The sequence below is a fragment of the Onychomys torridus genome, chromosome 15 (genome assembly GCF_903995425.1).
Source record: "Onychomys torridus chromosome 15, mOncTor1.1, whole genome shotgun sequence".
NCBI classification, from domain to species: Eukaryota; Metazoa; Chordata; class Mammalia; order Rodentia; family Cricetidae; genus Onychomys; species Onychomys torridus.
Window position 1 is genome coordinate 41,284,710 of NC_050457.1, and position 18,289 is coordinate 41,302,998.

The window sequence follows — 18,289 nt, forward strand, 5'->3', positions numbered from 1 at the left end:
AGAATACAGGTTGTGGTTGTTTCAACTCAAAGTCACCACATAGCTCATTTCTGTGCCCATGTGGCTCTCTAATCTACCTCACTTGTACTTTGTATTTATCTTGCAGAATGTGTCACTGAAAGTTCAAATGTCTAGAAATGCATCATGCCATTTCCTTTTAAAGTAGGGCATCAGATGCTTTGTATTTCTCTTCACTGTGTATTGAAAATTTAATATGAATCATACATCACTTTAAATTTTCCAATAGTTACATTAATGATGAAAAGCAATGTAAATTTGTATATAATATACTCATTTAAAATGAGATTTCAGATGCAATCTATATAAAATCATCATTAAAGTAAGAGGTTTTGTTTCTTAATGTCTACAGTACACAGTCTGGAACACATTCTTGTTTTCATAACACATCTTAATTTTGATGCCAGATTTTCCTCAGAAACAACCTATATGTAGAGTTTATATTCTTCACAGCTGAAAGAGTGTGTTTGCCTGGCCAAGTTCTCCCAGATACGTTTTTTCTAAATAACTAAACTGACAGGTTTTGAACTTTAAACTGAAATTGATTAGAATTAAGTAAACTGAGAATTCAATTTATCAGTCACACTAGCCACACTTCAGGGGTTCATGAACCCCATTTGTCTGGTGACCCCCATGGTAAAGCAACGAAGCTCTGAAAATGACCATATATTTCTCTAAAAACTAGTTTCATTTCCTGAATTGTATGTGATCTTTGTTAAATCGCCTCTTTGAGACCTATTTGGCTCATCCCTATGATTCTGTTAATGATGTAACTGTTCACTGGGTTTTTAATTATAGTTAAATGAGAAAACACAGTATTGAGAAAACATTGTGTGTCATCATCACTGTGATAATAGAGCACACTAGATAAGCGTAAACCCGTGGTCCTTACACTCTTACTAATAGTAGTCCCTTTGAAAAACCACTAAAAACTACCATCTAATCCTATAAGGAACTTACCAGTGTTCTATATAGGGTTTCTGTTACTGTGATGAACCACCACGACCAAAAGGTACATAGGGGAGGAAAGAGCTTATTCGGCTCACACTTCCATGTCAGGACAGGAGCTCAAACAGGTCTGGAACTGATGAAGAGCCCGTGGGGGTGGGGGTGGGGGAGTGCCATTTATTAGCTTGCTCCTCATAGCTTGCTCAGTTTGCTTTCTTATAGAACCCAGGACCCCCAGCCCAGAGATATCCATACCCTCAGTGGGCTGGGCCCTCTTCCGTTGATCACTAATGTAGCAAATGCCTTACAAGCTTGTCTGATTACAGCCCAGTCTTCAGGAGCTGTTTTCCCAATGGAGTTTCCCTCCTTTCAGATGACTATATATAGCTGTGTCAAAGTGGCATGAAGGTGGCAAGCACACACAGTCTACTTAGGTTTGTATTTATCCTCAGCAGGGTCGGGGCAGTCACCTGTAGTCTGATTCCTCACTATCCATACTTCTTTATTATTTAATTAAAATAGAATATTTCATCTCTCCCCTCCCTCTCCTTTGTTCTACCCCTCCCATATTACATCTCCCTACCAAGTTCATGGTGGCCTCTTCATTAGCCAGTGTTGCTACAATATACATGTACGTGCATCAACCCAGGAATACAACCTGCTGTGTCTGCTCAGAATTGCTTGCATATGGAAGTTTCTAGGGCTGCATTTCTTGAGTGCTTATATTTTGTGGATAGGCAGCCATGGATGCCCAGTGCTTCACACACTGGATTTTTAAAAGAAAGAAATTCTTGTCGGCCTGTGTTCTTGCTCACTGAAATCATTCTGACTCATTACCTATGTTTCATGACATTTGCTGTCTTCCGCTCTGAAATCTATGCCAGTTTTGTGGTGAAAAACAGGAAATGCTTCCTGTTTACCCAACATAGAAATTATCATATAAGACAAAATTAACTTAACACATGGAACAAATTTTTCTCTTAGTTTTCAAAAAAATTTTGCTTAAATATATTAGAGCAGCCCAAGGCATACTTTGAGTCTCCCATATAAAATATATGTAAGTGTTTTTGTAAATATATTATTAAATATAGTTATGAATTTAAAAAATACCTCAGTAATGAATGAATCATCATTAAACAATCTGTCAAGAAGATATGTATACTACATAAAATATATTCAAAGTAGTCATAATTAAATAGTCTAATAGAGGCATTTAGGAAAAATAAAAGGATGATAGTTGCAATTTATAAAACTAGGAAGAACTCCTACTAAAAGTAATTTTCGGTTTTCATCCTAATGCTCAGACAGTTGCAGAATATGAAGGTTTAGATTGTGTGGGCGTCTGGTTTTTGTGACTTTGATCTAGGTGACAAAGCGAAACTGAATAAACTGTCTAATGTCTCTGAATATACTTTGATCTTGTGAACTGGGCTATGACTTCCCTCTCCTTATGTCTGTTCTCTCCTGTATATGTGGAAATGTTAAAAAAAAAAAAAAAAAAAAAAACCCCCACAAATTTCAATTTATTCTTGAATTATTTTCTTCTAGCCAAAAAAAAAAAAGTAAAGCACTGTGTATCAGTGGATAACTAATTAAAGCACTGTGTATCAGTGGATAACTAATGCATCTTGTTACTTTCCCCTTTCTTCTTTTCTTCTGCATCCCTAAATCACACTCAGATTAAAATATAATTTCCCTTCTGGGATTTTACAAGAAAAGCCAGACATATCTACTATTGAAGAAAAAAGTAGAAGAAACAGTTTTTAAAGCAAAAATAAGAAATCACTGACAAGGCATGAAGGTGTTTGGTTTAGTCACAGCGAACTTTATGGTACAAGATACAACTACACCCTGTTCTCACTTCTATCACCAGCAACAAAAACAGTAGCCTCCCTCTCTTTCTTATAGATCTTCCTTTTACAGTTCAGAGACCTCAAATACAACTCCTTATAATAAGTAGGATAGGTAATTTGTTAAAAAAAATAGCAAGATGTTAATTGCAAATTGTGTTTTTAAAACTGTGGCAAATTGGAACACACTTTTTTGTCACTTATAGAAGCAATTGCACACAAAGTTTAGAAAGCATTGTTCTCAGAGAAAAAGAAGTCTGATGACTAGCCATTGCTTTGCCTTCTCTGTAATCAAATGTCCATAAAAAACTCTCAAAATACCTGCAATTTAAGACCAGTTTCTGGTTGTCTTTTAACTTCATAGTTTATGGTGATTCCAAGTGCTAATGGTAACAGTGGCTATTTAGAAACCAGCAAAAACCTTAAACTATTGAAATGCCAAACCAGTAATCCATGTATCTGGCACTTAAACCATATTTCTTCTTCTTACAAGAATGTAATTCTTAATATCTTCTATTTCAGCAATAATAACATGAAACAGGTTTGTTGTGATAAAAGTTACTATTTGAAAAGTATTCAGGAGACTTGAAACCCAGTACTTTAATTATTTTTCAATTACTGTGGTATGATATCATGACAATGGTAACTTATAAGAGAAAGCAGTTAATTTGGGGACAGAGAGTTCAAGAGGATTAGATTCTGTGACCATAATAGTGGAGAGCATGGCAGCAGACAGGCAAGCATGGTGCTAGAACAGAAGATGAGAGTTTACTTTACATGCAGAGACAATACCTACTAGGCAGAGAGAGGGCAGAGAGAGAGAGAGAGAGAGAGAGCTAATTGGGAATGACATGGGCTTTTGAAATGTCAAATACCAATCCTAGTAACACACTTACTTCAATAAGGCCATAACCTTCTAATCCTTCCCAAACAGTTCCACCAATTAGAGACCAAGCATTCAAATGTGTGAGCTTATGGGGGCCGTTCTCATTCAAACCACCACACTCAGCAAGAACATTCATTCTCAAAAATGAAATTATCCACCTTAAAAATGTCCCTAAAAATGTCCAGTTGACATTTTTGAGTACAGCTAGTCCAGGCTACAGAATGAGAAAGAAAATGAGACAATAGTAGTGGCATTCTTTAATAGAACATACTAGGTGATGACGTTTCACTTGCTACAGATTGACCAACTGTCCTTTGCAATACTGAGAAACGTGAAGAGGTAGTAATTAAGAAGTCTCTGGGTCTGTGTGCCTTAATGTGTAACTTAATGTCTAAGTTCCCAGAAGGAAGCTATTGTATCTTCTGCATAGTATAAAAATATAGAGCATGTTTGATGTGGGATTTAGCAGTCTTACAACAGCCTCATTTGTTAAGAGCACTCTGATTCATTTGTGCAATCATGGTAATTATATTTGTAGCTATCATGCTGAAAACATTTTAGAGCTATGCTGTTTAGAATAATAATAAGCATGATAGTATGCAACAGAATGAGATGTTTCGCCAAATGTAGCTTTCAACAATGACTGTTATCAATACATAATTACATTGTGCTTTCTGTTACCACTTGGGATTATTTTAAATTGAATTGATTTTTTAATTTATACATAAAACATACAAATTATAGATGTTCATGAGATATTTAATACATCTATTTATTGTGGACTCTTCAAATAAAGGGGTAAACATACCTAGTTTCTTAAAACATTTGTTTTTCTGTAGCACAGATATTCAAAATTATTATTCTAGCTTTCAGAAATGTACGGCATATTGTTATCGCTATTGTTGTTGTCTGGTGGAATCACACACTATAATTTCTTCATGATATTGAACCATAACTTGATATCTTGAGCTCAACCTCTTATTATCCTTATTATTGCTCTTCCTTTCTCTTTATGCTTCTATGTTTCAGATTTCACATCTGAAGAAACTTGTGTGGCTTGTTTCTTTCTGTGCTTATTTTGTTTTTAATATAATGGTCTCTGATAACATTCATTGCGACAAATGACAGAATTTCATCTTCATTTTTCAATGATTCATATCCTATTGTATGTATTTATAAAATTTTCTTTATTCAGCACCTAGAAAAATTTATAGATGCCAAGAAAAAAATCAGGCAATTTTGTGAAATAACATCAAGGAATTCTGTTTTGGCCTTGGCACTAACATGTTTTTGTAGATAGAACTTTCAAATGTTCTAATTTTGTTAATACTACCATTTCATTGTGTTTCCACCTCCTGTGAGGAGTGAATTCAGTTTCTATGCTTCTTAAACAAGATTACAAACTCAACACAAGCCATATATATATATATATATATATATATATATATATATATATATATGTAATATTCTTTGATGAAAGATACCTTGATGCTAGATTCTTTTATGAAGAAGCTAGAAGAAATGTAATCCTGGTAACATTTCCATTATCATTGCCTGTTCCAACGTTTGCAATAACACATTTACTATATCCCTGTATTAGTTTAGAAAGACACAAATATTTTTAATCAGAGCTAAAATCTGCAAAATGAAGCCAAACATGTAGATCTTCAGACTGTCTAGACAACAAATAAGAGACAGGAAAAAGATAGATGTTTTCTCTCCAGCTCTGGCTTCAGTGGGTGATTTGGAAAGATGGCTTGTTCTTGCCAAGCAGAAATCAGATTTCATATACAATCCTTCACTGGTTGCCTTTGGTAACATCTGCTCTCCATTTTTTCCACTCTAATGTGAATGATATTTAAAAAATAAAACGCAAACTGGCCACATCTGTCTTCTTCTTTTATAACTCCTGCTAGTGGGTACTGGGTAGGCTGTTTGGCATCATGAAATACAGGACAAGTAGCATTGCACCTAGGAGTTATCCAACTTTAAGTTGTAATTTCAAACACAAAATAAATCAATAAGATTATACAGTTGACATTTTTATTATTTAATTAATGTGTTATTGAATATTTACTGTATCTCTCTGCTACACTAAGTGCTGGAATGAAACTTTAATTTAAATTTAAACCAAGCTTGTTACATTGTTGACATATGTGGACTACAAATTTCCATGTATTTTACAAATGTAAATTAACCATTATACTGTATATACATGTTTTTAAGGTCAACATATACTTTTCTCCCAGATGTGATTCAGTGTCCTTTTTCCATGTGCTCACTCCTGCCACCTTTAGGAAATAGTCAACTTCAACTGCCGGAAACTGGTGGCTACGATGCCCCTTTTTGCTAATGCGGATCCCAATTTTGTGACGGCCATGCTGAGCAAGCTGAGATTTGAGGTGTTCCAGCCTGGAGACTACATCATTCGAGAAGGCGCTGTGGGGAAGAAAATGTATTTCATTCAGCATGGCGTTGCTGGTGTCATCACCAAGTCCAGTAAAGAAATGAAGCTGACAGATGGCTCTTACTTCGGAGGTTAGTAACCATTCAAGGTAAAATAAGTCAATCATCTTGGAAATGTCTGTCCCGAGCCTTTCAGAGGCCTCTCGGGTTTGTCAATTTGGGATGTGAGCTTGTATTTGAATTCTTGCATAAGCATTGGGAATGGATCTATATTTCAGGGTCACAAGTTCCATACAGGTGTATGTATAGTCATGTACAGTCATGTATACACTAGTGAGGGGAGAATTCTAACCACTGTATCTGGAACCAGACAATACTGGATAAAAGTAGACAGATAGTGCTCCCCCCCTCCCCATCCAAAGTCCCCAGAGTGTTCGATGATACTTTTCATATCAGTTACAGGAACTTCTTTATTGCCCTGTCAAGATTTTGAGTGTTTGTTATGTTGTGTCTACGCCTTTGTTAATATACACAAGAATTTTCTTCCTTGACTTTTTAATGCTTTATGGGTGCAGAGAGAAAACAAGGAAAGCCTGAAGTCTGTTTTTAGATGTATTGCTGAAAGTTGCCATCACCACCGTTGTTCACATATAATTGACAAAATTCATGGGATCCCCTAGCACTAAGCAAGGGAGAGAAATTCAAACTGTGGTTGGGCAGTAACTTTTGATGCTGAAAATCCTGATTATTTGGTTTGTTTCCAACATGATTGTAAAGTGCATGCTTATGTTTATTATATACAATGCACCAAAAGTCCCCTTTAAGAGAACAGAACTACTGTTTACATATTTTTTAATTAATTTATTTTTAAAAGTTTTTTTTTTATTTTACATACCAATCCTAGTTCTCCTTCCCGCTCCTTCTCCTTCCCCCACCTCACCACCCCCCAATCTCATCCTCCATCCACTCCTCAGAGAGGGTAAGACCTCTTTTGGGGCATCAACAAAGTCTGGCATGCCAATTTGAGGCAGGACCAAGCCCCTGCCCCCCTGTGTCAAAGCTGAGCAAAGTATCCCCACCCTACGGAATGTGTTTCCCAAAAGCCATTTCATACGTATGGGACAAGTCCTGGTCCCACTGCCAGGGCCTCTCCAAACAGATCTGGCCACTTATCTGTCACCCGCATTTAGAGTTCATTCCCATGCATGTTCCCCAGCTGACAGGCCAGAGTCTATGAGCTCCCACCAGCTTGGTTCTTTGTGGTTTTCCTCATCATGATATCGACCTCACTTGCTCCTGTGATCCCTCCCCCCTCTCTTCAACTAAGGTCTAGAAACTCAGCCCAGTGCTTGGCTGTGGATCACTGCATCTGCCTCTATCAGTTACTGGATGTAGGTTCTATGATGATGCTTAAAGTAGTCACTAATCTTATTATAGAGGAAGGTAAGTTCAGGTAACCTCTCCATTATTGCTATGGGTCTTAGCTGGAGTCATCCTTGTGGAATCCTGGGGATTTCCCTAGCACCAGGTTACTCCTAGCCCCTGATGGTTCCTTCTACCAAGATTTCTCTTTCATTGCTCTCTACCTCTCTCTCCATGCCTCCCTCCACTCTAAATATTTTAAGGAGAGTGTGTGATTAATGTGTGACTAGGTGATAAATATGTTGAAAGAAAACTTGGAAAGGAAAAATTTTAAGGATGGTCTTGTGGAGCCAATGAGATGGCTCAGCTGGTAAAGGACTTGCTGTCAAGACTGATGGCCTGAACTGGATGCCTGACACCCACATGGAAGAAGGAGAGAACAGACTCCCACAAGCTGTCCCATCCTCCACACATGCACCTTTGCACATACATGACCTGCTCAAATAAAACAATGAAATTTTTTTGTAAAGTCAGATAACCATGAGTTTGTGTTAAATCGACAAGCTTTGTAAATTCCAAGCCGCTTTTAATTACTTTACCATTAAATTTAGTAGCATGAACAGGGTTTTCTGCAAACGCTGGATGGGAATGGGTTCAACCACTAGCAAAGTTAGCACACCAGTGATGGTCACTCTGCTGAGACACAAGATCATATTCAGTAGAAAAATCATTTTTCCTATTGTGTTACTTAGTGATGTTACACCTATGTCCATAAGTGAGACTCAGCTATAATTTTGTTTTTACTGTGATGATTTGTAGGGTTTTCTAGGTCACTTTGGATATTAGTTTTTGCTCATCTTTTAGGCAAATAATTGTAAGTTAATCCAAATTTTCCTAATTTATATCTTCTCTCTGGTTTCTATCTCCTCCATAATGCCACATTGCACTTGATCAATAACATTTTCTTGTGTTCTCTTGATAAAACTCCTTAGATTTTATGAACTGAGCAGCTTTTATGTGCTCTAGATCTTCAGCCCCCTTAAATTTGTTGGATAGTTCTCATCATAAGAGTGTGGTAACATGTTTTGTGAAGAAGAGCAGGACAATAAAGCTCCATTCTCAGCAGACCATGAATAGTCATGGAGAACTGTCTGTACAGCTTACTGCTGCTGATATTTGGTTCAACCAGGTTATTCTGGGAAGAAACTTGGTTCTCTCATGTTCTTTATTTATTTACCTTTCATAAAAGCATATGAATTATAATCAATATAATATACTTCATTTTAGGGATCAGGTTGTTTAGATGTTTCTTCACGTGGTGTCTATGTGTCTTTTACAATGGTGTTTTATTCGCTTTTTCTTTGTTCAGTTTGTGTTCTGTTTTCTGTTTAGTCTGCAAAGGGCTCATGGTAAATATTTTTCTTTCAGTTTAGGGCCATCTGTATATCCAAAGGGTCCTTCATTCAATGGTTGGATACTAGTGTTTTAAATCAAGATTTTGTTACTAAGAATGTTCATAATACTTCTCTGTCATTGTATCTAAGATTACTTATCTAAATAAAGCAATGTTACACACATCTGCTTTTGGACAGACACACACATGTACACAAACACAACACTATCCTATATTTGCACATATGTTTTTTTTTTCTATAACCATCTGCATCTGTATAAAGCTAAAATGAGTTCCTACTAATGTTTTCAAATTTAATCCATTACCATGTGGAGTAATCTGGTCCAATCCAGTTTGTTTGTTTTTTTATTTGTTTGTTTGTTTTTTTTTTTTTTTTTTTTGGCTTTTTAAGACAGTCTTTCTCTGTGTAGCCCTGGCTATCCTGGAACTCAATTTTGTAAACCAGGCTGGCCTTGAACTCACAGAGATCTGCATGCCTCTGACCCTGGAGTGCTGGGATTAAAGGCTTGTGCAACCATTCCTGGCTTCCAATTTCTATTCTTATTTGTAACTTCTCTTTCATCTGTCAAGACATCCCTCTGAAATGTATGTTCAATTTTGATCTGCATGTATAATTATTCCATAATAGACAACTCTTAGGTCCATGAGAAACAACTTTTTTCAGCTAGAGTTCAGTTATATGTATATACTTGCCTCGATTCTTATCCAAAGGAAGTCATGTATCTGAGGTCAGTATCTTATTTTTCTGTCCCTATCAGTAACACTGTTTTATTCAGTCATACTTCACTGTTTGTCACAATCTCCATATCACCCAGTGTCTTAGGGTTTTGTTGTGATGAAACACCATGACCAAAAGGCAAATTGAGGAGGAGAGGTTTTATTTGGCTTACACTTCCACACTGTAGTTCATCATTAAAGGAAGCCAGGACAGGAACTCAAACAGGGCAGGAACCTGGAGGTAGGAGCTGATGCAGAAGCTGTGGAGGGATGCTGCTTACTGGCTTGCTCCTCATGGCTTGCTCAGCCTGCTTTCTTACAGTACACAGGACCACCACCTCAGAGGTGGCACCACCCACAATGGGCTGGGGCTTACCCCATCAATCACTAATTAAGAAATGCTCTACTGGCTGGCCCACTGTTTGAATTTATGGGGGGCATTTTCTCAGTTTAGAATTCCTCCTATCGGATGACTATAGTTTGTGTCAAGTTCACATAAATCAAGCCGGTACAATCAGCTATCTTCTGACCTCATAAATTGCTTTTCAGTTTGCATATAATAAAACTTACTCTGTGTTAAAGAATTCCATAAACTTTCCACAGATGCTTATTGTCCTATGTATACCATTATTTTAATATCAAACCTTACTATTCATTAAAAAGAAAGAAAACAGAAATCATTGACTTGGTCCTGTCACTTTCCGAACCTATAATAAGCACAGTTATATTGAACTTAAAGCTCCAATTTCAGCATTTTAATTGAAATTATGAAGGAAATTGAAGTTTTGAAGTATTTACCTTTTATGAAATGACCTGCATATAATCTCATATTAGTTATAGGAGTTATGTTACTAATTTTTTGAGTTTTGCTTCCTGGGCAATCTCGTTTTCTCCATGGAGAGAGAACTTGTTCTGCACTTCCGATGGACACATATGTAAATTCTTTTTTACTGCCTTGTTTAGTTAGCTGGCATTACCAACACTATGCTGAATTCAAGCAGTATGAGGAACATCCTTATCATGATACTCACTGGGAAAGAAACGATCTACATTTTTACTGTTAAACATAAGACTAATTGAAAGGTTTTGGGATTTTCTTTTAAGTTCCTTGATTATATTCAGGGTAGTCTATATAATTATTTTAAGTAACAAATGGAATCTTGATCTTGTCCATTTTTTGTCTGTGTAATTTAGAATAAATATTTTTATTTATTTTCCATTATTTTGATTGTTCTAAATAAAATAGAGTGCCGTTTCCTTTCTTTCCTTAACTTGTTTTTGCAGTTGATTACATTTGGATATTGAATTTTGATCCCTATTCATAAAAATAAGTTTTTGATTATTAAGTTTATAGAGGAGTTGGATTGAATTTTGCTTAAATTTTTGTGATTACTTCCACAAGAAATATTACTCTTTTCTTTTTCTTTCCCTTAATGTATTTTCTACTAATTCATACTTCAGAAAATGGATTTTTAAGTTTCTCTCTCTGCTCTTGTTTTCCGAAGAATTATTAACGCTGCTTCTTTAAATATATTGTAGATTTCCCTAATGAAAACATTGGAAGCTGGGATTCATTTTTGCAAGGTTATTGCATATTTATTCAATTTCTTTATAGCAAAGATACAATGTTTATTCAGCTTACCTATTTTTCACTGTGCAAATTTGGTTAGTCTGACTCATCTACAACATTATTCGCTGTTCTCATCAGTACATGGTCCAAATAAATGAGCATGGGACAGATGATCGATGTCTATTGGGCGAATTCATAGGCACCAGAGATACAGAAATGAGTAAAAGAGATCAAGTTTCCTACAATGATCTAACTTTAAACTTGTGGTGTTTAAAAACCTCAGAAATGACTAAAATTTTAAGCTGTTTTATTGGATGATGAAGAGAAATGCTTCGGGGAAAAGTAGAGCAGGGGATGTATGAAATGCCTCCCACCTCCTACAGTCACATAAGGAATTACGATGTGGGCATGTGGAATCGATGGAAGTTCCAGAGTTCTTAGTGAGTAATGATGGTAAACATAGGAACAGGCTAATGATAGTTGTTCTCACTGCTGAGGTCAGATGGATGGTGATGTAGGGAATGCTGAGGTGCAGGTAATAAGATACTATGGGAGAAACCATCTGGCTGATAGAGAAGAAGAGTTCCCTGACTCCTTCTTGATTCCTCTTTGGAGATCAATTATATAATCTTAATTTTCTTTTACAAGTGAGGAAATTGAAAGGCTCTCAGAAAACACCCCAGTCCTCTGCTTCTCTGATGTTACAGTCTTTCTGACCCAACTTCCAAGAAGTTTCCTGAGCCTTAGGTAAAGGAGCTGTGTTGTAAATATATCAACTGGGGATGGGAACCACATGGTCAGTTGATCTTTGTGTTTTGACAAGTTGTAGGTTTCTGTAATAATTTCCATTTATTGGGAAAAGAAAACCCTTCTTTTTTAAAATGAGGATTGAGTGTTTTACTTACCTGTGGATATAAGAAGCATTAATAATGCAGCTAGATTACAATGGTTTATAAAAGTAGGAACTTCTCTAGATTCTATGGCCTCATGAATCATGAGTGGTTAGATAGGTTTACAGTACTTACTAAACATGAATTCCTTCTGATTGAATGGGTCTTAAGTCCAATTACACAGCTATTGGTTATTGCCAAGATGTAAGTGCTACCTTTAGGTATATCTCACCACACTACTCATTGTTGTGTTTCATATATGAGAGACAAGCTACACTTACGAAATCTTAACAATGTAGTAGCCTAAACAAGACCTAAACAATTGCATCAGTTGACATGCCAGTGTGGAGGAAGAAATCACATGGGGATCCATCCATAGAGGAAAAGCTACAAAATATTAATGGTTACAGAGAGAAAGAGAATCAGTCTTCCCTTGGGATAAGCTCTCTAATTTGTTATCCAATACTAAATGGTTGGTCCTAAAAGCATATACATAATACATATACACATAGATGCATACATACATATGAGCAATAATAAATGTATCCAGTAGGTTTATATATATATATATATATATATATATATATATATATATCAATAATAATAACTGAAAATAAATAATAAAATAATAGAGATAATACATGAAGGTATAAGGAGGGCTTGGAGGCAGAAGAAGGATATGGAGGAGCAGGATATGGTAATGGGGGACTGAAGACAATCATATATTATATACATTTATGAAATTTCATAATGAAACTAATTGCTTTGTACTATTAACAAAGGCTAATGAAAATGGAAACATAAATCAATAAATAACACACAAAGGAACTGAGGCTCCTATCAGTTAAACTGGCTGCATACCTGGAATGAGACAAATCTCGGCTAGGCATTTGAATTTCAGATGTCTGTGTGTTCTCTCTGTAGCACCTTTACTCCAGAGGGGCATTATTATCCTCTGGGCCTAGGATATTACAGATGGAACATTTGCACAGGTTTCACTTTCTCTTCAAAGCTGTCCATTATCCTTTTATGTCTGCATTTGCAAAGGCCTTTTGAAATCTCCTGTTAGGTGCTAGCCAGTCTCCATTAAAGTAATCACATTGTTAAAGTACTGTCCCCAGAAGAAGTAAAACCATTAAATACCTCATTAAAATTTTAAATTATATGTCTCTGCACCAAATTTTCATGATTTTAAAGAAAAGTTGCTGCATTCCTAGAATAATGAATTTAGTTATTGGTATGAACTCCAGACCAAAGAACATCTCAAGTTCTACTACCAGCCTGCGATTCGTAAACTCTTATGTCATGGCAAAAATAAACAATACAGTCATGAAGAAAATATTCTCTTTAAAGATTTCTCAATACTGCTTTATAGTATCCAGCACTATGCTAGAAATTAGAGGATACAGTATGACTTTAACATGCATGTTTAGGGCCTTGCGCTTGCTAGGCAAGCACTCTACCACTGAGCTAAATCCCCAACCCACACCTGATGTTTTCAGGCATATAGAAACAGGATGGAAAAACCAGAACACCAGTAATCCCTGTCAGGGGGACCTGTCCTAAGTTATCAGAGGACTGAAATCTCTGAACTTTATTCCATCTCCACTCCATTGCATTTTTTAAGTAGTAGGTACTAGTTTTGGAGACAGTGTGAAGAACCTGTTGATGGTGAATTCACAATTTTATTACTTCAAATATATACCAAGAATAAAAAAAAAAATCAGTGACAAAGTGATTTCTATTTTTGTGGTTTTGCCTCACTCCCCCTTTTAGCCCTTTACTCCAAGCTAAGTGAAATAAGTGTTTCCAGCCCAGTTAGACAGCTCTGAATCCTCTTTTTGAATGTCCTGGCCTCTTTGGAAATAAATCAAGGTTTCCATTAAGTGGGTTCTTAGTCCTGTTAATAAAAGACTTAGACTCCCCATGGGAGGCCTTACCTTCTTGTAGGAGGAAATGGGGAGCTGGGTTGTGGGGGTGGGGGGGAGGTTGGAGGGGTGGGTGGAGAGAGGAGGGGGATCTGTGATTGGTATTGGAAATGAATAAAAAATTCTTAATAATAAAAAAAACTATTAAAAAAGACTTAGAAAAAAGAAAAAAACCTCAAAGATCATTATCTATTAAAGAATGAGGAAAAAAGGGACAGGGTAGGCAAACTGTAAATCTTGGCAGCTGGTAGGAGAAAGAGATGGAGAAGAGAAGGGAAAGCTATGCCTTTTAGTTAGAACTCAAGAAAATAGACATGTTCAACCATGAGGGCCAAGAAGCAATTGCAGAGTGGACAGGGGGAGTGAGACTGGGAGGGTGAGAATGACCAGAGGGTGAGGAAGGAGACAGCTCATTAAGAAAGAGAAAATACTTCCAAAGTAGGAGCAGAGAGGTCTAGAAAAATGAGGAGGAAGCTCATAAAGGACAGGGTCACAGAGTGTGTGACCCTCTATAAGACATTTGATTAGCATCCACTGCTCCTACTTTTGCATGCCACAGGCTTTTCTCACATATGCCGTGTTCATTGCAGGAAGCCCAGATGAGACATGGCTTCCAGTCTTTCTCTGAAAGCTGATCATGAAGGAGATAATTATTCCTCCCATATTCTTAGAATGCCTTTAGGTAAATCAGCTTTCCTAGGGGCTGGTTAGTCTCCTGACCTTATGACTGACAGGTTCAATTGGATTAACATTTGAGGGAGAGACAATACTATGCAGTGTCCTAATCATTAAAGCAGATTGGGATATCATATATCCACCAGGACTTAACTTCCATTCTTTTGAATGAAAAGTAGTAGCTTTCACTTAATGGGTCTCAACAAAACTCAGATATGCCATTTATCCGGAGTATTTTACGTCTTAAGGAGGGGCAATTGAAGCTTTTCTTCTAGTGTCACTGGGAAAATGGCAGAGTATGATGGTAGGGTCTCAATAGCCTCTAGGTCTATCAATGCCTCTCTAGCTACCTACCATCACTTCCTCAAGAATGGAGACCTGAAAATCATTTATGAGATTCTTTTAGTCAATCTGGCTGTTTCTGAAAAGTAAGAGAATGATAAAAAGAAACCTGTGTCCCTTAAATCCATCCATCCTGTCTGGACTCTGGCAAAGCAGAACTGCACATAGGATCAAAGACATTTGTGGCTTCTGGCCCAGATTAGGAACAGAACCGCTCATTTCCAAAGTCCTTACCCTAAAGTTTCATGATCAGTTTCTGTCTTATGTTCTCATTAATTAGATGAAAATAATGTTAGCCATCATCTACATCCTAATTCCAAAGTTCTATTATTTTATAAAGTCATTTATAAAAAAAATCAGTGAATAAAAGGACCAAATTTAATGTTTGATACATTTATCAGGATGAAGATTATGACATTTTATTTTGAAGTAATAGTATCTGTATCAAAAATAGTATAAAAGGAGGGGAGAAGAAAGCTTTAAAAGTCCACATAAATATACATGTTTCTGTATTCATGGAGTTGCTCACAAGGAACTACATTTGGAGCTTTGTAAATTAGCAGTCAAAGCCAAGTTTTAATCAAATTAAAAATCTCCATGAGGCAAGGATAATTTCTGAAAGTATAATTCTTATTCATCCCTATTGGTGCATCATAACTTTCTGGAGCTCCTAAATTTTAATATTCATCAATAACTGGGGGAGGGGATTTGGGGTTTTTTTATTTTATTTTTTTATTTTTACTGAAGTGAATGGTTCTATAGCAAACTGAAATAAGCCTAGCAGGTTACGGTTCATTTTAGAATACAACCTTTTCTTGAATATTTAAAAAATATTTTTCTCTCTCTTTGGAAAATATAAATTGATGTTTTGATTATCAGCACTCTTTGTTATTTACATTTTGTTTGTGTGATTCAAATGCTGAGTTTTGTAATAGTATGCTAACAGTATGCCATTAAAGGAATTTCTGTTGATGAAGAGCAGATGGAAGTTTTTATCCCCCACCCAAAGAGAGTATGTGAAGCATGGCATTCAGTTAAGCACACTGGAGGGTAACCCAGGCAGAATATATACCACCATAGCCTAAGAGAGTCCACCTCTTGGAATGACTTTTTAAAAGATTTCTCTGTGGAATAAACCTGAATTTGAGATTTGAGAGTAATCAGTAAGTCCTTATTCACGTCCAAATGTCAACTCCCTGGGCCTTGCCTGTGTCACACGAATTCTTAAGAAAGGCTCAGCCTTGACTCTAGGGTTTTGCTCTACACGCATCTTGTGTCATTCTGGCATGTGTCTAAATGAGATGGTATGATTGTCACTCAAAAACAATAATATCAGAAACCTCAGACAATGGCTCCCAGATTCTGTACAATCTGACCCAAACTATTTTCCTAAACTATTCCGACATTTCCCCCTCAGAAACACTTAATCCACCGGTCCTCACTTAAGCATGGACAGCCCTTGCGGTCCTCAGTCTGCTTTTGGAAGCGTCTCATCTTTTCAGGCTGTCGCATGCTCCTCATCTGTGTAAGGCATGTCTGAAGTGTTGCCCTTTCCACCCCTGCTCAGGGCCTTTCTCCTGCTGCTCTGTAGAACTTGAGCCACTTAGCTATTATTGTTTTATGTTACTCTCCAGTGCTAAATTAAGACATTTCTGAGTTGAAGACCTTTTTATTTTTCTAACTTAAACCATGGAACCAAAGCAAAATGCCAGACAGTCACCTAACCCCAAGATTCTTGCACTGTGAGTGAATGGTTGGGCATGTGGATATATTTCAACTCGGCTCCACTTACAGCCTCATATTTTCTTCTTTCGAGCTCCAGAATTCTAGAAGTGTTCAAGTAACACATTCAGCTTTTTTACTCTCTCTGGAAAACCATGTTTTTATCTTAAAAAAAGAAACCAATACAAATCAAATGACAAGGTGGGTTAAATGAAACTAAAGAAAGTGCATGATTTCCAATTCACAGGTAAACCTTACAAAAGTGTTTGCTAATTTTGAACTCACCTCACTCTCTGAAGGATCAGATAAAAGAGCTCCATAATTTAGGACAGGAGTATCTAAAACAATTTTTGTCCGGAAGAGTTTTCTATGGAGTAGGAAATGTGTTATATCCACTGCTGGTAATTAAGATAGTCACTGACCACATAGAGTCATTTCTATTAACACTGCACATTTAATAAAGATTATGCTGTTGTTTTGTTGATATCTTCACCTTTAGTACCATAATTTTTACTAGATAAACATATATGGCATCAAATCCTATTTTGAAACATTTTGAATGTAGTTTTGAAGTAGTTGTTTTCTGTTCATTTTTATTGTTTTGAGACATGATCTGATGTAACCCAAGCAGATCATCAATTCACTCCATAGTTGTATTCTGATTCTTGTCTGGATCCCAAGTGCTAGGAGCACAGTTATGTAGCATAACGCACAGCTGTGAGAACCATTTTAAAAGAAGAACTTTTTTTTAGCATTAAAATAATTCTTAAACATTAATAAATGCCAGTCTACTAGTATATTTTTAAATTTGTATATAGTTGAATTTTCAACTTCAAATGTCTGCTTGCCTTTCTGACATGTACAAGTTATTAAAAAGCATCATTAGTATAAGTCAAATAATTTTATTCCCTATTTGGTGATACCAAGCATAAAACTCACTAATTTTGAATGTTGATGCCACCTCCCTCTAATTTTATATAATGAATCTCTAATCTTCAAATGATGATATTTTGCGAGTTTGGCTTTTACACGATAAGCTTTTATCTTTTTCATGCTATGAGGATACAAAAATGGTACTCTGCTACCTGCAAGATGACTGTCAGAATAATCTGAAAATTTTGGCACCTTGATCTCAGACATCCAGTCTCCCATTAGAACTGTGTTTCTATTGTATATGCTTTGCCCAACATCTGGCTGTTGCTATAGCAGCTGAAGTGAAAGAAAATGATGATAAGCAAAACAGTAAGATTCCTTCTTGATCCCTTCTTATTTTGTAGCACTGTGCCTTGGCTCTCCAGCTTGATTTCAAGATCTTGGCACAGGTTTGCTGATGAAACTCTTGTTCTCCTTGACAAATCGCTTCATCACCTGCCACAGTTGGGTGTGACTAATGAGCTAACATGGGGGAAGTACTGTGAGTTCTTTGAATAAGTTGTGAAAACTATTATTCTGTTGTGACACCTCTTGTTATATTTGTGGAACCACAGAGAGAAAATCAGGGGTGGAATCTGGAAAGGTATTTTCCACAAAGTGTATAAGAACAGCAACTTTACAAAAGGGC

The 18,289-nt window shown here is 36.4% G+C and overlaps 1 protein-coding gene across 1 annotated transcript in view; it reads left to right on the forward strand.

Moving 5' to 3' along the window:
* The window catches only part of Hcn1 (hyperpolarization activated cyclic nucleotide gated potassium channel 1), a gene marked incomplete at its 5' end in the record, with an annotated part of 156,232 nt that overhangs the window by 101,262 nt on the left and 36,681 nt on the right, over positions 1-18,289 (forward strand). The window contains one exon of the mRNA XM_036207123.1: positions 6,000-6,240. Within this exon, the coding sequence (XP_036063016.1) occupies positions 6,000-6,240 (241 nt within the window). The remainder of the gene's footprint in view (positions 1-5,999; positions 6,241-18,289) is intronic.